Source organism: Pelophylax lessonae (genome assembly GCF_965119305.1).
Source record: "Pelophylax lessonae genome assembly, chromosome: 9".
Classification (NCBI taxonomy): Eukaryota; Metazoa; Chordata; class Amphibia; order Anura; family Ranidae; genus Pelophylax; species Pelophylax lessonae.
In genome coordinates, this window is record NC_138776.1 from 65268893 (window position 1) to 65291334 (window position 22442).

General features: G+C 42.8%; 1 protein-coding gene across 1 annotated transcript in view; it reads left to right on the forward strand.

The window, feature by feature from the left end:
- DOCK1 (dedicator of cytokinesis 1) overlaps positions 1-22442 on the forward strand; it is a 696032-nt gene that overhangs the window by 214376 nt on the left and 459214 nt on the right. The window contains exons 15-19 of the mRNA XM_082266717.1: positions 3070-3168; positions 4067-4139; positions 12807-12910; positions 13974-14157; positions 21759-21856. Coding sequence (XP_082122843.1) covers positions 3070-3168; positions 4067-4139; positions 12807-12910; positions 13974-14157; positions 21759-21856 — 558 coding nt within the window. The remainder of the gene's footprint in view (positions 1-3069; positions 3169-4066; positions 4140-12806; positions 12911-13973; positions 14158-21758; positions 21857-22442) is intronic.

The following is a 22442-nucleotide window of genomic DNA, read 5'->3' on the forward strand; positions in this document are numbered from 1 at the left end:
TATAAATCATATCCAATAAAAAAATTAAAAGAATCAAATTTCTTCATTACTTTAGGCCAATATGTATTGTACTACAGATTTGTGGTAAAAAAAAAAAAACAATAAGCGTATATTGGTTTGCGCAAAAGTTATAGCATCTTCAAACTATGGGATATTTTTATTTTTTTATTTATTTTTTTCTCTTCACTAGTAATGGCGGCGATCAACGACACTTTTTGAGTACCAGTGCTAAAAATATGCACTATCGCTGTACTAATGACACTGACTGGGAAGGAGTTAATCATCAGGGACGAGCAAAGGGTTAACTGTGTGCCTAGTTAGTGACAACTAACTGTGTGGGAGGTGCTTTTACTAGGGGAAGGGATTGATCCTGTGTTCCTGCTTTTCAGGAACACAGGATCAATGTCTTCCTGCTTTTAAGGAAACACAGGATCAATGTCTTCCCTACTGACAGAATGGCGATCTGCCTTGTGTACAAAGGCAGATCCAGGTTCTGCTTGTGTACAGTACGATCCGTGGATGCCCGCGGACATCGGGTCTTCGAGACCCGCTGATCAGCCTCCACTGTGTACAACCACAGCGGGAGCAAGCCACTGGTGGCCTGCACTGACGCCCGACACCTGGAAGGGCAGGAACATGTTTAGCAATACAAAGGGAACAGGATAGTTTTTCATAGAAGTACATGGTACAGCAGTCGCATATCAGGAACATGAAATGTTGGAATTACATATTCTTCAAAGTGGTTAAAAATGCAGTTTTTTTTTTTTTTACCTTACTGCATTTTATGCAGTTGGGTAAAAAAAACCTGTATGCAGCTTCTACTGCAACTCCCCCACAGCCACCCTAAATACATACCTGAGCCCAATCTCTATCCATTGATGGATGAATGAGAGCATAGGCTCTTTTGTGTGCGATGGGTGAGGTGTGATGGCGCTGCCTAGTTGTATGCGAGTAGTGTAAAAAGGGGTTAGTCCAATAATCACAATCTAAAGTGCTAGTGTGCTAGTTTGGATACTGGCGTGCAATTGACAATGTAAAACATGTAAAGCAGATATTTTATAAAGCAGTTTTAGGGGGCAAAATGGTGCTCAAAGTGATATGTGCAATAAATATTAAGCAATAAATATTCAGGTAAGTTGATAAACAAACGATATGCCAGTGTAAGGGTGGTGTTGGTGTTACACAAAATTGGAGGTATTTATATAATCTAATTGGAAATGTGCTCATAGAAATTAAAGCGGAGTTCCACCCAAAAGTGGAACTTCCGCTTTAGGGAGTCCTGACCCCCCGACATGCCACATTTGGCATGTAATTTTTTGGGGGGGGAGCGGGTACCTAGTTTTGACAGGTACCCGCTCCCACTTCCGCTCGGAGCGCCGCGGCGCCCTGAGCGGAAGTTCTCCTCTCCCCCTCCCTCCCTGCAATCTTCTGGGACACGTCAGAGGTCCCAGAAGATTGCCGGCCAATCACGGCGCGCAGCGCGACTCGCGCATGCGCAGTGGGTACCCGGCTGTGAAGCCGCAAACTGTAACAGCCGGGTGCCCACAGCAGTGATGCCGGCGCCGAGGGAGAGGATCGAGGCTTCGGGCGGCCGCATCGCTGGACCATTGGACAGGTGAGTAAATGGCTGGAACTCCGCTTTAAATAAATATAGTGATAAATATAATAGTAAATAAATTAATGTGCAAGGAGACTGTGTATCAATACAAAAAGATTAAGATGATAATAGTGGTCACACAATGTAGTAATAAAGAATTAATAGTCCATATGGTGCTAAGACACAAAGCAAAAATGTGATAGTCCACCAAAGGGTGACAAAAGGGTGAAGGTGCTATAAAGTGAAGAAAAAATCTCAATCTAGTGGTGATCTTCCGGGTGGTCTGCGTGCTGGGTGGTAGGTGAGACAAACCAGTGCACCCCTCCAATTCCTCCCGCACTCACCAGAAAGAAGTACCCCTACGGGGGCAATAAGCCTTGGTATAATGTCCTCTTATTCACCAATTGGATGTATAGGACTCTCAGGGGGGGAAGGTATCTCTTTCACCTGGGCAGTGAGACCTCTCTGGGTAGTGGAGCCTCTCTTCCTCAAACGATGGTAGTATACAAGAAGTACTAATATAGTGATGTACCGCTTGATAAATGCTTTATTTCAATAAGTTTAAAATCAGGTACTCAACATAAAAATGAAGTAAACGGGTGTCCGAAGCAGTAGGGGCAGCGAATCCCTCGTTGGCGGCTACTTCCGGTACGCTATGCGGGTCAGCGACCGGATCTGCGTTGCAGTGGGGCGGAAATGACGTAATCGTGCACATATCACTTTGAGCACCATTTTGGGGAGAGTGCCCCCTAAAACTGCTTTATAAAATATCTGCTTTACATGTTTTACATTGCCAATTGCACGCCAGTATCCAAACTGGCACACTAGCACTTTAGATTGTGATTATTGGACTAACCCCTTTTTACACTACTCGCATACAACTAGGCAGCGCCATCACACCTCACCCATCCCACATTTATTGATACAGTCCCCGGACTATATTTTAAGGTGGGCTGCAGCCCTTTTCTTTATCCCTTCCACCCTTCATAGGCTCTTTTGGCTCTCTCCCTCCTTATTGGCTCAGATACAGCAGTGGCCATTGGCTCCCACTGCGGTCAATCACATCCAATGATGAGGGAGCAGTGGGGCTCAGAAGCAAAAAAAAGCCACTTGCTATGGGAGCACTCGGCAGGGGGGAGCCATTGCACAGGACAGGTAAGTATAACAGGTTTGTTTTTAAAAAATAAATGAGCCTTTACAAGCATTTCATTCTTAAAATAAACTCATTACAGGGCAAAAAGATATTTTTTGTTATCTGTAGTGTACAAATCTGTCTCTGATGCGTATTCTATGCTTTTGATATTGTTTGCGAACACAATATCAGACTGATTTTCTCTTTAAGCAGAAATGCCTTTATGCCTTATTGCTACTAATGACTTTAGTGTGCCAATTTTTATTGCTTTGTTATAAAGCTGTTCATTTTAGAGAACCTCGGAACACACTGTATTTGTTTTGTCCTCCTCTCTTTCAAGAATGTGATTTACCCGGGGGCAGGAGATGAAGCGATTTCAGAATACAAATCTGTGATATACTATCAAGTGAAGCAGCCCCGCTGGTTTGAAACTGTTAAGGTAATGAAAAGAATGTGGGATGCTTGTCACCAGATTATTGTTTAATTGCACATACAAATTTAACATGTTATCCAGAATAATTATACCACACAAATTGGGTCTAACCATAACAAAATTTGCTGTTTTTATTTATTTGGTGCTCCATTATTAAAAATTTAAATAAGTTTTTTTCTGAATTGTACATTGGGTCTTAACTATTAGGCTATTTACAGAATGGATTTTCTGTCCACAGCAGCTGGTTAGATTTCCCCCTAAATCTATTAACATTAATGCTGTACTCCAGTCATATATAAAATACACAGTTTGATGATGCTCTGTAGTCATTAATAATACATCCTTGAATTATTTTTTAAATGTAAAGACTTTAAGTACCCCGGTTTGACTTGTTCCAGCCCTTGTACAGCAAAGCTCAGAGAGCGAGATGAAGCACAAGGTGTTCAGTGCAAAAGGCATGCTGCTATAAGGGAAAGAGCAGAGTGACAAAGAGATCGGCTCACCATTTTGTTGCTTCTCTTTTTACTGTCCAGCCCCGGGGTGGGGGGTTTACCTGTATGGGAAAGTGAAACTGCATCAAAGAAACATCAGGTTCCCTCTTCTGCCAATATTATGTTATGTGCTATTGCTGTGTAAATCTCAGGACTGGATGGACAGAAATATAAATCCTTTTAAAATGTAAAAACGCTCCCTTATTTGTATTTCAATGTGTAAAAAAAATAAAAAAACTAGATGGTTTGCGTGTTTTAGGTGCATTGATAAATAAGGCCTAAAGTATATGGTGCACTGTGTATAGAAATATGAGTGTTCTAGATATGACAGCAAGATTGGCACAATAGACAATCAGGGGGGCATATGCTTAGCTGGAAACATATGCACATAAATGTGATGCATTTCCTTCCAGGTTGCTATCCCAATTGAAGATGTAAATCGGAGCCATTTAAAGTTCACATTTCGCCACAGATCATCTCAAGAGTGTAAGTATAATGTAGCCCTAACTGTCTGTTCTTGTCAGGAGCTCCTGTAATGTGGACCTTATTTTTAGTTGGTTTCAGTGTGCTTTTGAAGTTTTTAGAAGTATTGTATCAACATTTTACAATACGTTTTTTTTAAAGAAAATTGCAATGTTATTTCGCCTTTAAAATCTTGCAATTGCTGCAAGCTAGCTTTTTATGAGTAATGATTAAGCACACAGTCAGTGTGTGAAACGCGTCTACCTTGTCACGATTGGATGTCCAGTCAATAAATCTGGATTTTGACTAAACCTGGAGTGCTGCCAATTCCTTTTCCTTTATCAAGGTTTTTATGAGTGTTTCCAAACATTTATTGAGTGTTTTGAATAACATTTTGAAGAACTTGCTAGAAACACACCCAGCATTTTACTAAGAACTCCCCTAAGCACAGCACCCTAGTGCACATGTGTCAAACACAAGGCCTGTGGGCAGAATGTAGCCCGCCAGGCCATTTCATGTGACCCCTACACCTCTCTTGCAGCTGCAGCACCCCCTCATCTCCACCCTCACATTGTTTCAGCATAGATGGAACTCCTCCACCAGATACTGCACTCCTCTGTGCAACTGCAAATAGGCTTGTCTCTGACCCCTCCCCCACCTCAGCAGTCGGGAGCAGAGAGGATGACAGAACTCCCCCCTACAGGTCCTGTGCAGTCCGAGCTCCCCCTCATCTCCGCCTACTTTGGTCTCAGCATTCAGCAGACTCTGATAGGTGACTCCAACCCTCCTCTGGTACTCCTCCAGACCCTGCACTTTCTGTTTCCCAGATCCTCCCACAGCTTCTTCTCGACAGCAACACAAGGTGAGGGGGATGCACTGTGGTGTAAGGGTGAGTGGGGGCCTCTTGACTTCTGATGGTGAGGGGCTTTTGACATCTGATGTAAGGAGGGCTTGGATGCTCCAAACATCTAGTCTTACAGGTACGACCCGCCTTTTGAGGGCAACCATAATTCTGATGTGGCCCACAATGAAATTGAGTTCGATACCCCTTCCCTAGTGCAAAAAACTAACAGATACCCCCTTCCACACAAGTGAGGTGGATGGAAGAATCCTTCCTGCTGTGTTCTGACAGCAGAGACTCCTTCATTGTCAGAATACACTGATTAACACTGCAGCTGCTGATCGAATGCAAACGGTCCAATGTTTCTGTTTAACAGAAGTCGATCGTTAGATCACTTTCTGTCATGTGGGAATGGCCATAGATGGATCAAAATTTGGCTCATTCCTGCTATGAACCAGCCAAATTACAATCCATCTATAGCCAGTTTAGGTACAGTTTCTTGAAAATGTTTTCATACCCCTTGACATTTTCCACATTTTGTCATGTTGCAACCAAAAAAGTTCATGTATTTTACTGGGATTTTATGTGATAGACCAACACAAAGGGACACATACTTGTGAAGTGGAAGGAAAATGATAAATGGTTTTCAACATTTTTTTTTACAAATAAAAACTGAAAAGTGTGGTGTGCATTTGTATTCATCCCCCCTGAGTCTGTACTTTGTAGAACCACCTTTCACTTCAATTACAGCTGCAAGTCTTTTTGGGTATGTCTCTACCAGCTTTGCACATCTAGAGAGTGATAAATATATATAGCAGCGCTAAAAAAATCTTTACTCAATAAACCACAAAAATTAATATAATGACATCAAACTTATTAGGGGAAAACGTATATAAAGAAATCAAACCAAATAGATGAATAAATGCCCATAGGAGCCCGTTCCCAAGGGCTAAAAAGGAAAAATATATGTGAAACAAAGTCCAAAGGAAACAAATCATCCACAATTCACTTCCTCCACCAGTGTCCCCACGATCACAATTCATAGTGCTTCCACCACCAGGTGACAACAAGTATTAAAGCCTCTTACCAGATCCTGTGGACCATCATTTAGTATGGTTACATAGCAGTTAAGGTTAAATCCGCAGCCTGTTCCCGCATCGCACACGCACCCCCGGCAGTTCACACTGCCATATGCGATACGCTGGGGGTGTCAATGTAATCTTAACGACACCCCCAGTTTGATCGCATATCGCAGTGCGATCGTGCAGTTCGCACAGGATCGGATCGCACAAGTGTGAACCGCTGTGCGATCCGATCCTGATGTGGCTGCCAAAAAGGGTCCCTGTGCGTGTTTGCTGCGGGTGCGGTGCGAATTTAGCCATACAAAGTGTATGGCTAAACTTAAAAGTATCCAAACTCCCTGCTGATACCACCATTTGTAGAAGAGAGTTTCACATACAGTTACGCAGCTTAAGGGTAAACCTCTTCTCCTATCTCATTGTATGGCCCTGTGTCCTCTTACACTCCCTGAGACTGAATAGTTTTTTTTTTTTTATGCTGGGATCACCATTGAGGTATTTGTAAATTGCTATCATGTCCCCTCTCAGGCGTCTCTGTTCCAGCGAGAATAAATATAGTGCTTGTAGTCGCTCCTCGTAATTAAGGTCCTCCAATCCCCTAATTAGTTTGGTTGCCCTTCTTTGGACTCTATCCAGCTCCAGCACATCTCTTCTGAGAATGGTGACCAGAACTGGACAGAATAATCCTGAGGTTTCCAGACCAGAGTTTGCAAAGTGGCTGGATTAAAGTTTTATCTCTGGATTATATTCTCTTTTTTATGCATGCCAATATTCTGCCTGCTTTGGCAGCTGCCACTTGATATTGCATGCTATTGCTTAGTCTGTCTTCCATTAGGACCCCCAGATCTTTCCCCATTCTTCATTCCCCCAGTTGTCCCCCCCCCCCAGTGAGTAGTTTGCATTTGTTTTTATCCCCAAAGTGCATTATCTTACATTTCTCCACATTAAACCTCATATGTCATGTAGTTGCCCACTCCATTATTTTGTTCAGGTCATTCTGTAAGATTTCTATATCCTGATGCAAAGTTATTGCCCTGCCTAGTTTTGCGTTAGCCGCAAAAACTGAGATTGAGCTAATTATCCCATCCTCAATATAATTTATGAATAAATTAAACCGAATAGGTCCCAGGACAGAACCTTGGGTTACCCCACTTACCACTCCAGACAAGTCTGAGTACACATTATTTATTACCACCCTTTGGACACGCCCCTGTAACCAGTTTTCTATCCAAGAACAAACCTTATGGTTGATGCCTGCAGACCTTAGCTTGTAGAGTGGGCGTTTATGGGGAACTTTATCGAATGCCTTTGCAAAATCCAGATACACCACATCCACAGGCCTCCCCCTATCTAGATGGCAGCTCACCTCCTCGTAGAAGGTTAACAGATTGGTCTGGCAAGAAGGTCCCTTTGTAAATCCATGTTGATTACTGCTAATGATACAGTTTTCCTCAGCAAATTTTTGGATATAGTCCCTTATCATCCCCCCCCAATAATTTACCTACTGTTGATGTCAGGCTGACTGGCCTGTGGTTCCTTGGAATCTGTCTCTGCCCTTTTTTTGAATATTGGTACCACATTTGCTTTTCTCCAGTGAACTGGTACAGTTCCAGTCAGTATGCTGTCCGCAAAGATTGGGAACAATGGTCTAGCTATAACACGACCAAGTACTTTTAGGACTCTCGGGTGTAAGCCAGCTGGTCCTGGTGATTTATTTGTGTTAGGCTTCTCAAGTCTTTCCTTGATTCCAGCCTCTGTTAGCCACAGTGGTACGTCCTGTGATGTGCTGCTAACAATACTGTCGTAGTCAGTATACCCCTCCTTTTCCTTTGTAAAAACTGAGGATAAGAAAGCATTTAGTACAGTTGCCTTCTCTGTGCCATCTGTAACCATCCTCCCGTCATAGGTTTTTATGTGTGCAACATGTTCTGACCTCGCTTTTTGAGCGTTCACGCCCCCTCCGCTTTATATTTCTTAAAGACCATTTTTTTCTCTCTAATAGGAATTTTCACTTTACGTTTTAGCCCCCCAGGTTTGTCCTTGACTCTTCTGTATTTATTTCCCATTGGAATGCACTGTGTGATACCTTTGTTTTAATATGTTCCTAAAGTATTCCCATTTTTTCTCCATATTTAATGTTTCTAGGGTTAGGTCCCATTTGATGTTCTCTAGTATTAAGCGCAGTTCAGAAAAGTTTGCTCTTTTGAAGTTTGGGGTTCCTGTGCTCCCCTTGTGCCTTCTTTTCCTATGATTTATACTAAAAGTGATCAATCGTGTGATTGCTAGATCCCCAGTTTTACCGTATTGCCACATCCAAGATCAGACTTGGATCATTTGTATTTAATAGGAGAATCCACCATTTGAGACATGAAGTTGTCCTGTAAGACATTCATAAAATGACGGGACTTTAATGAGTGACCTGTCCCCTCTGCCCAGTCAATATCGGAAAAATTTAAGTCCCCCGTTATGATTACATTTCCCTGCTTTGCTGCCATTCCTAACCGTGATAGAAGGTACAGCTCCCCCTCCTCCTTCAGGTTGGGGGGCCTATATCATACCTCCACTATTAATTTCCCACTTACTCCTTCCCTGTGGAGTTCTACCCACATTAATTCCACCTCCCCCTTGTCCTGTTATCAATGTTGCTCCTCTCTACCACCCATACATCATTTTTGATATAGAGAGATACCCCTCCCCCTCTTTTACCTTCCCTGTCCTTCCTATACAAGGAATACCCTTGTATATTTGCCAGCCCTTTGTGCGAGTTGACAAACCAAGTTTCTGTTATTCCCACAAAGTCTAAGTCCTCCTCGTGTAATAGCAGTTCCAGTTCCTCCATTTTGTTAGCTAGGCTCCTGGCATTTGTGTATACTCTTCTCAGTGTTGTATGAGTGGATTTTGGTTTCTCTTTAAGTATTCTCATGCTTGGTTTGTGATTTGACCACTAATTCACCCTCGGATTTGATGTTATGGTTATATTATCGCTACTCACTTCCATATTACCCTCTTACCTTTACTTACTGTCACTACCTTTGAACCCTCCCCCCCCCCCCCAACACCTAGTTTAAAAATCAAACTTTGTGGCCATCTTTCTTCCCAATAGAGCTGTACCATCCCCATTGAGGTGCAGCCCGGATTTACTAAAGAGCTGGTAACCGACTGAGAAGTCAGCCTAGTTCTCCAGGGAACCTGAACCCCTTTTTTCTACACTAGTTCCTCAGCCACTTGTTCAGTTCCCTAAGCTCCCATTGCCTCTCTGGTGTGGCTTGAGGCACAGGTAGTATTTCAGAGAAAACCACCTTGGAGGTCCTTCCAAATTTATTTCATGATTCCCTGAAATCGTTTTTTTAGGACACCTTCCTCTTACTTTGTCATTGGTGCCTACATGCACCATGATCGCTGGGTCTTCCCCAGCCCCGCCCAATAATCTGTCCATCTGATCCGCGATGTGCTGAGCCTGAGCACTCAGTAAACAACATACTGTTCAGTGACCACACTCTTTTTGACAGATTGTCCTCTCTGTCCTCCTAAAAATTAAGTCCCCTACTACCAATAGCTGTCTAACCTTTTCCTGCATCCCTGCCCCCCTCCTTACCGGAGCATACACTCCCCTGGCAGCCAGGGGTTCCTTTTTAAGCTTCTCTTTAAGCACCCCGTGCAAACTTGGGGCCCCCCTCGCGTCACTCTCGGCACCCTGTGTGTCCCACTCAGCGTCACTCGCGGCACCTCGCGTCCCACTCAGCGTCACTCTCAGCGCCCAGTACTAAGGTGCTCCCAGTCACAATGGTACTCCCAGCTAAAAAGGTACTCCCAGTCCTCCTACTTTGCTGTCCCTGAACTGCTTGTCAACTCCTGAAGCCTCCCCCTGTCAGCCTGTCTCCTTCCTGTCTTGTGCCTACCACTTCCCCTGTCCACTTGTCAGCCCCGGGGGCGCCCCCCACCGCCTCTTCCGTTCAGTCCCGATCTTGGGTATCCCTTGTCAGGTTCCCACCGGCTTTCTAGATCAGTCGATTAGCTCGGCACTTGCTGTCTCCCCTATTCGCACTAGCCCATCTGCTGTCCACTTTCAGTTGCGCTGTCTCTCTCGTGCCTGCCTGATGTCAGTGTTTGGTCCTCAGCCTGCGCCCGCCATCTCCTCCACTGCCTCTCCCTGTCACCAGCCGGGGGGAGGTCAAAGTTCTAGTCTCGCTGCACAGCTGGAATTCTGCTCCCACCCCATGCTCACTCAGCGTCTCCCCTGCATGCTCTCTGTCTCACTGACTCCGTGCATGCTCCTCTGCCCTCTAGAGGAATACGCACAAATGCACGTGTTTCACCTCCTTATGAAGGGAAACTCCAAAGCATCAAACCTGATCCAGTCAGGGTTTGTTCATCAGCAGGATGAAAAGTAAAACGCATATACACCCATAGTGTAACCCATAAAAAACATTTATTCAAAAAATAACAAATGAAAATTGCAAAGGGAATCACACCTGGGCAATAGGTTTAAAAAAACTTGCATATAGCAATAAAAACAGATACATATTCTCTCCCAAAAAGCAGCAGGCTGTGTGGCTGCACCAGACTCTCCCACTGGTCAGCAAGCATGCGTGATGACGAAGCGTCGTAGCAACACTCAACTAGTTTTGTCAAAGAAATGATATCGTCGGGCGGACTGGCTTACATCTAGAGAGTGAAAGTTTTCCCATTCTTCTTTGCAAAATAGCTCAAGCTCTGTCAGATTGGATGGAGAGCACCTGTGAACAGCAATTTTCCAAGTCTTGCCACAGATTCTCAGTTGGATTGAGGTCTGGACTTTGACTGGGCCATTCTAAAACATGAATATGCTTTGATCTAAAACATTCCAATGTAGTTCTGGCTGTAGGTTTAGGGTCGTTGTCCTGCTGGAAGGTGAACCTCTGCCCCAGTTTCAAGTCTTTTGCAGACTCTTTACAAGCTCCCTGTCCCTGCTGAAGAAATGCATCCCCACAACATGACGCTGCCACAACCATGTTTCATAGTGGGGATTGTGTGTTAAATGTGATGTTGAGTGTTAGTTTTCCGCCACACCTAGTGTTTTGCTTTTCGGCCCAAAAAATAAATTTCGGTCTCATCTGAACAGAGCACCTCCTTTCACATATGTGCTATGACCCCCACATGGCTTCTTATGGCTTTCTTTCAACAATGGCTCTTCCATAAAGGCCAGATTTGTGGAGTGCACCACTAATCGTCCTGTGGACAGATTTTCCTATCTTAGCCGTGGATCGCTGCAGCTCCTCCAGGGTTACCATGAGCCTCTTGGTGGCTCCTCTGAATAATGCTCTCTTGCCCGGCCTGATGTATTGATCATTTTTTATAACCTAACCCTACTTTATTTTCTCCACAACCCTGAACTGTCTGGTGTGTTCTTTTGGCCTTCATGATGCTGTTTGTTCACTAATGGCCTGTACACACGATCCAAAAATCGGACGACAGATCGTCCGTTTTTTTTTTTTTTTTTTGCATGTTAGTCGCATATCGAAAATGGAGAAGTAACTAAAGTTAAGAAAATTCTCGTACAACAGAATAAAAAACGGAAGCAATGTAATATTTGTAGTGTATTTGTATTCGATTTTCGGATTACAACTGTACTTGTTAAACAAAAATTGTACATTCTGGTATCGTAGGAGAAACATTTTTGTGCTTGTCCGATTGGATAATATTGGATGAACTGCCGTGATCAGCTCTCGAAAGCTCTGTGCTAACGATCCAATTATCGTATAAACGCTTCGAAAAGCGGTATTTTTTGTCCAATCTTCGGATCGTGTGTATGGGCTATTAGGTTCTCTAATAAACCTCTTCATAGAACAGCTGTTTTTATACTGAGGTTAAATTACACACAGTTGGACTCTGTTTACTAATTAGGTGACTTCTAAAGGCAATTGGTTCCACTAGATTTTAATTAGGGGTATCCGAGTAAGCGGGCTGCCTACAAATGCAGGCCACACTTTTCAGATATATATATGTAAAAAAATTTGAAAACCATTTATCATTTTCCTTTCACGTCATAATTAGGTGCCACTTTGTGTTGGTCTATCACATAAAATCCCAATAAAATACATTTTATGTTTTTGGTTGTAACATGACAAAATGTGGAAAATTTCAACGGATATGAATACTTTTTCAAGGCACTTTATTTAATAGCCTCTAGCACTTGACCAGATTTCTCATAGTGGCTGCAATTGTTGCACCTCACCATGGTATGTGTTCTTAATCATTTTGCTTTGAGTGTCACCTCCATAGACAGAGTACTATTCAGTAGCATTCAAATGGCAATTGGAAGACATCTGAGGCATCACAGTAATCACGTTTTGCAGCACATGCAGCGAAAGAGCTGCCTTGAGAGGGAATGGTCTTTCTGTTGTTTATCCCAGTGTGTTGAAAATCATTGTAGGCAATCATTCTGAAAACCTATACAGGTATCGGAACACCCACTTTCATAACAGTTCCTTTGCTGCTTTGAAAATATCAAAGTACCAACAGCCTGTTGCTTTATAAACCTGCTGTTGAAGCCACAAACGCTTTCCTGGTCATAAGTACACATCAGGTTTCTTGTATGTTCAATTCAGTAGTACACACAGAGACCCATTGCTATTCATAAGTCCCTTGATGCTATATCCAAAAGAAGGTACTTTGTTCCAGCATGATAAATAAAAAAATAGTAACTATATAAAGCTTGGCTAGCACTTCCTCAGGCTCAAACAACATTCATACAAGGCATACAAGTATATAAATATATATTTTCTTCCACAGCTAAAGACAAGTCAGAGAAGATATTTGCTGTAGCATTTGTGAAGCTAATAAGATATGATGGAACAACACTAAGAGACGGAGAGCATGATCTCATTGTTTACAAGGTAATGAAAGTCGCCTCATTAAAAAAAGAGATGCAAGATAGTTTGACTGAATTTTCTCTCGTTGAAACATTGCATGCTTATGAAAGGATGTCTGAAGAAAGCCAGTGTGTGTGTGTGTGTGTGTGTGTGTGTGTGTTTGTGTGTTGTTTTTTTTTTTTTTTTTTTTTTTTTGACAAGGATCATCCTATTATACAAGAGATAATACACAGGGATATCTTGACTGAAATTAGAACTGACTGTGTTACGCATGGCAGCTTATCTGCTCTAAACTTGTGTTCTCAGTTTGAAGCACTTGTCTTTTAGTTTGTAGTTAGGTTGCCATTAGTGAAGAAATTCTTTAAAGTACCCATATAGTGCGGAAGAGGGTTCAGTAGTACATCTTTCTGATGGTGCCAAGAACTGTTCTATACCCTTCTGCACATTCCTATTGGCTGTGTCCTATGATGCACGACCTTACTGGTCAATAGGGAGAGGAAGTAGGGGTGAACAATCTCTGCACATTATCGGGAAGTGTAGCAATTTGCATATTACTGCTCCTTGGGATTTTGGTCTCCCATGGGGCTGATGAAGACAGGTAGATGGTATAGTGTATAGGCACCACCGGGTGCTTGCGATGCAGTGTAGCCACCCATTTTGTGTTTTTAGTGTACTGGCATTTTACTATAAATATAGAGTGATGGCAGTTAAGCCTTTGGGTTTAAGTAAGGAAAACAAATATATATATACACACACAATATCTCACATAGGTGAGAACACCCCTCACGTTTTTGTAAATATTTTATTATATCTTTTCATGTGATAGCACTGAAGAAATGACACTTTGCTACAATATAAAGTAGTGAGTGTACAGCTTGTATTACAGTGTAAATTTGCTGTCCCCCTCAAAATAACTCCACACACAGCCCGCTTAATTCGCCATTTTCTACTGCTTAAACTTTGTGGCAAATGGCCTGTGTGTTCAGTTTTGACCTAAGAGACGTAACTGTATTTTAGTCTGGAAATGTATGTGTCTGCATTTCATTTCCAAATTGCACATAATGATTTTGTCTCTTTTTGCAAAAAGGCAGAGGCAAAGAAGCTTGAAGATGCATCAACATACCTTGGCCTCCCTGCAACCAAGATCGAACTGGAGGAGAAAGGACACGCATCTCTTGGGAAGAGCATGCAGAATTTAGGCAGTTGTACCATCAGCAAAGACTCCTTCCAAATATCCACCCTTGTCTGTTCAACTAAACTCACACAGAACGGTAATTGGGGCTTTGTTTAGGAAGATCTTGGAATCTTACTTTCTGCTGTAATGTTGGGTTTTGGCTAAAACAGAGTAGAATACAGTATTTGTCCACTGTTTACTTCTTTCCCATTTAAGAATTTATTTGCGGCAACACCTTTGTCATATCTTGTATCATAGTCCAATCATTGTAACTGGTAGTACAGTGTTGCTTTCAAAGGCAAAATGCAACTCGGTATCACAGAAGAATTTTCACATAATTTGTTTTCTTGCTACCCTAGTTTTTCATATTGGAAAGAAAACACTCTTGCGCTAGAGTCAGCTGACTGTGTAGTGTCACAGGTGCCTGGTCAAATCATGGACAATCTCAAAGATGCCTTGCTGCCCTCTAGGACTGGGGTCATCCTGACAGTGCTTTGAGAATAGAGAAAGAAAAGAGGGTGCACTGGCCTAGTGCATTATCCAACAGTTTTAATAAAAAATATGAAAAAAACCATAAAGATGTGTACTTACAAACATAAGAAAAAAAACGCTTGTCAGGCCACATGTGTGGCTATCTCTTATCGGTTGCTCAAATCACTGATCCTGGGAGTGGGGGGATCCTGGATGAGACCCCCTCAGGCTGACATGTTTTGAAGGACTGGCCTTCTTCAGAGCCGCTGAAACGTGTCAGTCTGAGGGGTCTCATCCAGGACCCCCCCCCCCCACTCCCAGGAACAGTGATTCGCGCAACCGATGAGAGATAGCCACACCTGTGGCCTGATGAGAGTTTTTTTTTCTTATGTTTGTGAGTAAATATCTTTATGATTTTATTCATATTTTTTGATAAATCTGTTGGATAATGCACTAGGCCAGTGCACCATCTTTTCTTTCTCTGTTCATATTGGATGTCAAGACTAAAAGGCGAAACTTGGTAAACCAAACGTAGATAACAAAGACAGTGGAATGTGGCTGTATCTCAATCCTCTTTGCATAGGATGTAAATATGAGGAATCAGGGGATCCAATCTCGGTGTAGACAGTTAAATAATGGCATCAAAAATCACTCAGATGGAGATAAATCGGCCATATGGATAAACCGCATGAAAGAAAAAAGAGGACGCCATAGCATAAAACCCCAAAATTTTTAAAAAAAAAATGATCGTGCTCCCAATGGACTCTAACACACCAAAGGTCAATATGGGGAACTAACTTTCCTTTTTTCCCAAGCGATCTCCTTACTGGGTTCTGGTAAGGAGCCTATTGACTGGGTGTGGTGTGATTGGGGTGAGTTCCCTTTCCTCCCTTTTCCATCGGATTAAGATCCCACAGTATATCTTTCCTTTTATTCAGCTACTGGAGGTTCTTATATGCACAATTTCTTTCACTTCTGGTAAGAAGTATTCAGTTCTATACCTAATCACTGTGGTGCCTTATTTATTCACTACACAAATATTTTTCATTGTTATGCTATGGCGTCCCCTTTTTTCTTTCATGCTGTTTATCCATATGGCCGGTTTATCTTTATCTGAGTGATTTTTGACGCCATTATTAAACTGTCTACACCAAGATTGGATCCCCTGATTCCTCATATTTACATCCTATACAAAGAGGATTGAGATACATTCCACTTATTCATCTACTTCTGGTAAGCAGGATACTCAACAGATGTGGATTCCTGTATGCAATTATCCATTTTTCTGCATAAGGATTTATGAACCTTTTTATAGACTATAATTTAATTATTGGTTCTTTCCATTCACTATATTCTACCTAGCACGACTTGTTAATGTTTAATATTTTTGGGGTGTTGTCACACTTGAAGTTGCAGCTTTTTTACTTTCACACTAGCGCGGTTACTCCACTGTTTTATTTGGAATGTAGCTTCTGTTTGAGGGTGATGATAAAGGCAAGTTCCTCTGGCACTGTAAGGAGAGAGCTCAAGCAGAAGTCAAATCCTTTTTCTCTTTCGTTCATTGACGGCCACAGCTTCTGATTCTTCCTAACTATTGGGTTATACTGCCCCCTACAGGAGTAGGACACTAGGCAGGAAAAAGCTTGACTATGCCTATAGGCAGTCCTTGGGGGTTTACACCCACTCTCTATAGGCACTCAGTTTTTTTTCTGCCTAGTCAGGAGTAAGGACCTAGTTCCTTACTGGGAACGCTGGTCCTGGCAATTTTATTTATTTCAAATGGAATTTCTTTCCTCTTTTTATTATTTTTTTCCTGTGAGAACTACAATCAAGTGCCGGACTGGGCGAAGAACTGGAGAATATAGATCCTTAGGGTCCCCCCAGTCTGGCCAGCGAGCGCGTGCAGACTGCAGCTTCGTGCTAGGTCAGCCACGACATAGACTCACTGGACAGGGGTTAGGCTGTGAGTTAAACGTCTCTCGAGGGTGCATACGAACTGGCTTCGGCCTGAGTCGCAGTGTTTCCTCCTGGCTGACAGCACCCACGTTACGTTGGAGTGGTGTCCTGTCTGGAGCGGTACCCACTCTGTTCCTGGTATGGCAAGTAGCTGTCCCCCCCCCCCCCACTACCCCTGAAGGGTTTAGAGGTGTACATGGGCCCCTCCCTGGGATGGTCGGACCCCCAGGCTCCCCTCCCTTACCTCCAGCCCCTCTAAATCTTTCGGACCCCCCTCCCCCCGGGGGAGGTTATGAGCTGGCTGTTGCTACATGCTCTTAAGAGGGACTGGTTGGAGTTGCTGCTGACTGGGTTTTCCTGATGCGCAACGGGGGGTTGAGCAGGGTTCCCTGCCATCCTGGGGATTGATGACTAGGGCAGGGTCTGTTCTCTGGGCTCCCTGCGGCGGTTGTTGTGCTGGAGGAGCGTATAGTTTAGCATCCGCGGGCCTCACATGGCTGGATCCGGCTGAAAATTTAGGTTGCAGCTTTGCGGCCTACTACTTGAAAACTACGTGAGGCGGCCCCTGTGAGCGTGGCTGAAGCCACTGCCTCCTGTTTGGGCATCCGCCTCCCCCCCCTTCCTGTTGCCTCTGGGTGGTCGTCTCCGCTGGGGCTCGCGCCCTGGTGGCTGGGCAACCTCCAAAATTTGGGCTGTGGCTTGTGGCCTACTAGTCCATGCAGCGGAGTCAGGCACCGCCATTGGGAGGCGGCCCCAGTGCATGTAGCTGAAGCCCCCACTCTTCCTTTTGGGCTTCTGCCAGGCTGAGGATCTGTGCAATTGTGGCTTGAACCCCACAAAAAAATGCTGGGCAATATGGTCAGTTTGGCACCTCCCTTGCACCGGGTGGCACCATGGGGGCACTTCATTTTTAATGACAGTCTTGCCGCCATTATTTTGTGGGGCACCTGCCTTGTTTTAGCGAGGGTACCCTGCCTGCCCGTCTGAGTCATGGTGAGTGGCCCCCATTCCAGGGAGTATGTCCTAATATATCCTGTATGGAGGGCTCCGAGGGTGACTCCCCCCTCCCCCCCCTGTTTTTTTGTGGGGAGGCATCCTCCGCACAGACATGCTCAGGAGGTTTGGACCCTGCCAGAGCCCAGACTGACGATTAGTGTACTGGAACTCTGAGCGATCAGACTTTGTCTGGCCCATTGGACAATCGTCTTCAGGGGTGTCCGGTATGAATTCTTTTGGACAATGCCATGGCCGTGGGATTGGTCACCACCAAGGGGGCACAAGAAGTGTCCAGGCGGCTCGGAAAGTAACCAGCATTCTAAGGTGGGCTGACTGATTAATTCCAGCCCTCTCAAACTTCTGCCATGATTACTGTGCAGAATTCAGGCCGAAGGGATTCCAGTCATTCTAGTGGCTCAAGACTGGCCTCGTCGGTCTTGGTATGTCGATCTGGTATGGCTGGTTGCTGATGCTCTTTGCGGACTTCCTCTCAATGAGGATCATCTTGTCCCAAGGACCAATTTTCCATCCTGCTATACAGTCGCTTCCTTTAACGGCTTTAACTTTTGTTTGAATTGGTGATTCATACACACAGCTAGGAAATCTGCCTCTAGGAATATCTACCATTGTACTAGGAATATCTACCATTGTACGTGGAAGACGTACATTGTGTGGTGTGAGTCTCTTGGGGTTCATCCTCGCTCCTTCTCGTGGATCGGATCCTAACCTTCCTTCAAGGGGTGGGGGGTTGAACTGAAATTGGCTTTGAGTACCATCAAGGGCCAGGTATCAGGTTTTGGTGGTCATTTCCAACGACTTTTGGCCACACACTCCCTGGTGCGTACCTTTTCTTCAGGGTGTCTGGCATTTGGTTCCTTCAGTGCAGGCTTCGTTGCTGCCCTGGAATCTTATTGGGGTGCTCTCAGCACTACTGAAGCTTATCTTTGAAAAAATTCAGGGAGTTCCCTGCTTACTCTGCTCCAGAAGGTGGCCTTCTTTGTGGCTGTCCCCTCTGCATGCAGGGTGTCGGAACTGATGGCGTTATCCTGTCGTTCACCTTATGGTGATTCACAAGTATTAGGTGGTGCTTTACCGCTGTCTGTCATTCATTCCTATGGTGGTCTCTGTCATTTGAATGCAGATATTGTGTTGCCTTCTCTGTGTCCCTGGCCTAAACATCTGTAGGAAATTGCCTTGCATGTCTTGGATGTAGTCCGGGCAATTAGGGTGTACCTGACAGCTATGGAGTCTTTTAGGAAGTCAGACTTTTTGCTCATGGATGGACCTCACAAACGGTTGTCCGCTTCTTCTGCAACCATTTCCAGATGGATCAAACGGGGGTTCAGGCCTATTGCGTCAGGGGTTAGGTTCCTCCTTTCCCTGTTTAGGCAGACTCTGCTAGGGCTCTTAGTGTCTCCTGGGCTTTCCGTCTTCAAGCTTCAGTGGCGCAGGTGTGCAAGGCGGCCGCCTGCTCATTAGTGCACACTTTTACAAAGTTTTTGGTTTCTTGGCATCTGCGGATGCTTCTTTTGGCCGCAAGGTTTTGCTGGCTGCTGTTTAGAGAACCTAGTCCTTTTTGAGTACGTATTGTTTTTCAGATGAGCTTCAGATTATGGTTGAGCTCTGTTACCTGGTTGGCTATGGTTAGCCTTGGGAATTTTTTTCTGATGTTTTCCCACCCCTCATGTTCAACACTGCTTTGGGACGTCCCAATGGTTAAGAAGAATCAGGAGCTGTGTCCGCCAATAGACAAAGGAGAAAATGGGATTTTTGGCTTACCGTAAAAATCCATTTCTCTGATGTTCATTGATGGACACAGAACCCACCCCTCTGTGGAGTTGACTTTCTTCTGACACTAGCAAATTATAGGAAGGCGTCTGGCCCTTTTTAAAGATATATCTGAACCTGCTGCCCTTTTAATTGTGAAAACAATATAAAATATGGGACGTAGATAAAAAAGGCGCTGGTGATCTTTTATATTACTGGAATAAAACTTATTCAGGGTATCACGTGTATTAAGTTATGTATTAATAGTGTTGAAAGTTCTTAATACTGAATAAATTAATATAGTTAAAGGTTATAAATATATTTTAAAGTGCACAACTCAAAATTAAAAAATTATTTCTATTACTTATTACTAGATAAATATATTTATCTATCTATCCATCTATATTTATTTCCACTAGATGGCGCTATAAATATAAGAAACCAGTCCACATAATGGTTTTAAATAAAGCTAAAAATAAAAAGATAATTTTTAATAATTTTTAATAATTTTTGATAATTAATAAAGTTTTATATTGTATGTCAATAGATTGTGATATATTTAATAGCTTTTTATGAATTGTTATGAAAATTGTATGATACATGTGAGTAAGGGGAACATATACGACGGATATGCAGCATAAATCCTAGGACATGAAAAAGATTTATGAATCCCCATACAGATCGCCATTATTAAAGTAAAGAAACAATTGGCAATAAGCGTTAGTTGAAAATAAATTGAAACCAAGATGCCGATAACATACTGAGCAATAGCCAATCAAAAGAAGGTCCGTGACACTTAAGGAAAGAGACTCCGGGGAACAGTAACCGCCTGATGACGCACAGATGCGAAATGCATTGTGGTTACTGACAAACCTGGAAGCAAACACACAGGCATTCGTAGCAGAGGCAGGGACGCTCGCCGACCGCCGCACACAGCACAGTGAGAGGAAAGATAAGAGGAAGCTGCAGATCCTCGGATACGATTCCCCACTACTCAGAGATTTGTGTACTGCCGAATTGCCCAGTGCCAGGAGGGCACAACTAATAGTAAGGGACCAACTGTATACCTTTTTAGTAATTTTAAAATAAAGCATACAATATTTCACTATTGGAGGCTTTTTTTGTTTATCTTTATGCGGACTATATGGTCCATACATGCCTAATGTGGGAGCAGATATCCAACCCAAAAGATATCGAGGAGAGGTCTGATCCACCCATTTAAAGGGATCACAGGCGTTGGGAGTCATTGTGACTCATTGGAAGCTGGTAAGAGGCCACGTGTGTCACACCCCACCACCTGAAGCACTTTAAGGAGCATATCTTGTTGCACGAATTGCAGAGACACTTGCTATATATACAATTATTTTTCACTGGAGAGCACGACTATATCCGTTTTATATTTGATGAGTTTTTTATGCACGCACTATTAAGCACTTTTATTTGCTTGTTGCACGGAATACTATATATATTTATATAATTGATTTGCTTGTTGCATGTATATTATATTTATTTATTTATATATATATTTATTTATATATTTATCTAGTAATAAGTAATAGAAATAATTTTTTAATTTTGAGTTGTGCACTTTAAAATATATTTATAACCTTTAACTATATTAATTTATTCAGTATTAAGAACTTTCAACACTATTAATACATAACTTAATACACATGATACCCTGAATAAGTTTTATTCCAGTAATATAAAAGATCACCAGCGCCTTTTTTATCTACGTCCCATATTTCTTCTGACACTGCTTGTAGCAAAACTGAGCGCCTATAGCTGAGAGTGGGTGTATACCCCCTGGGACTGCCCATAGGCGTAGTCGAGCTTTTTTCCTGCCTAGTGTCCTACTCCTGTAGGGGGCAGTATAACCCAATGGTTAAGAAGAATCAGGAGCTGTGTCCATCAATGAACATCAGAGAAATGGATTTTACAGTAAGTCAAAAATCCCATTTTAGCCTGGAAAAAATCCTTTGGGTCTACCAACGGACTTGGTAAAAAAAAAAAAGAAATCCGAGCTGGAGGATGCTAGCTTTTATGACGGATGCAATGCAATGAGCTGACACAACTATTCGTGACAAAGCTGACTTGAAAATAACATAGTTAAAAGAAACCTGTCATGAGAGAAATATGGATAATGATAGTGATGACCCCTTTCTGAAAATGCTGGTTGCCTGTAATTTGGGTAACTGACCAGTAACAAGTATATCATTGAATAGGGTCACAGGCTCTAATTTGCACAATGATTGTGGTTGATTGACTTTTGAAGCCAGAGGGTTAGCATGACAGCCAAGCAACTAGCAATTTCAAGAGAGCTCAGCAACAGCAGCCTTCATGTTTGTCTGATGACAGATTTTTTTTAAAAGGAGTGATGATAAACAACAAAAGACTTTAATTTGACAAGTAAACCAGCACCATTTTAAATAGGACTGAATGTTAACATTTGGGTCCCATTTTAACTCTTTCAAAACTTTGCTAAGTAAAATGTTTTTTTTCTTTTAGTGGATTTGTTGGGTCTCTTGAAGTGGCGATCTAATACAAACTTACTGCAGCAGAATTTATGCCAGTTAATGAATGTTGATGGAGGAGAAGTTGTTAAGGTAATTCCCAGTCTTTTTCAACCTTGTCTGTCTGTATTTCAGCATTTTTTTTTTGTTGTTTGTTTTTTTTTTTTTTTTTTGCTATGTGGTGTGTCTCCCATATGATAAATAGGTAATTTCTTTGAAAGCATCTCTTGCAAGAAACCTTAGGGAGACCAGGGCCTGAAGGAAGGCCTTCACTAGTTACTGTAATGTATGATGTGTAGTTCATTGCAGTTACTGTAATGTACAGCATACGTTTCTTAAAATATATCTCAACTCAAAGAAGGGAAGATATTCTGTCTTTTGTCTGTAGGCTGTCCTGAATAGCCCTGAAATAATTGCACAAAAAGTGAACATTTTGAACACCAAGTTTTGGTTGTAGCGGTCACCAATTAATTCAAGTCAAAGCAGTGCTGCATGCATAAAGTAGACACATCAAGATTCTCATACAGCACATTTTAGGCACTCTTTTTATAAGTTTCAGCTGCTCTCTCATTGGCAAAACAAAGCTTCAAGGACAGTCCAGTATAATCCCTCCCACTCACAGCCTGCCTCAGTTTTTTTAATAGTGTTGTAGGGGAGTGGACTTCTTTTCTCCTCCGAG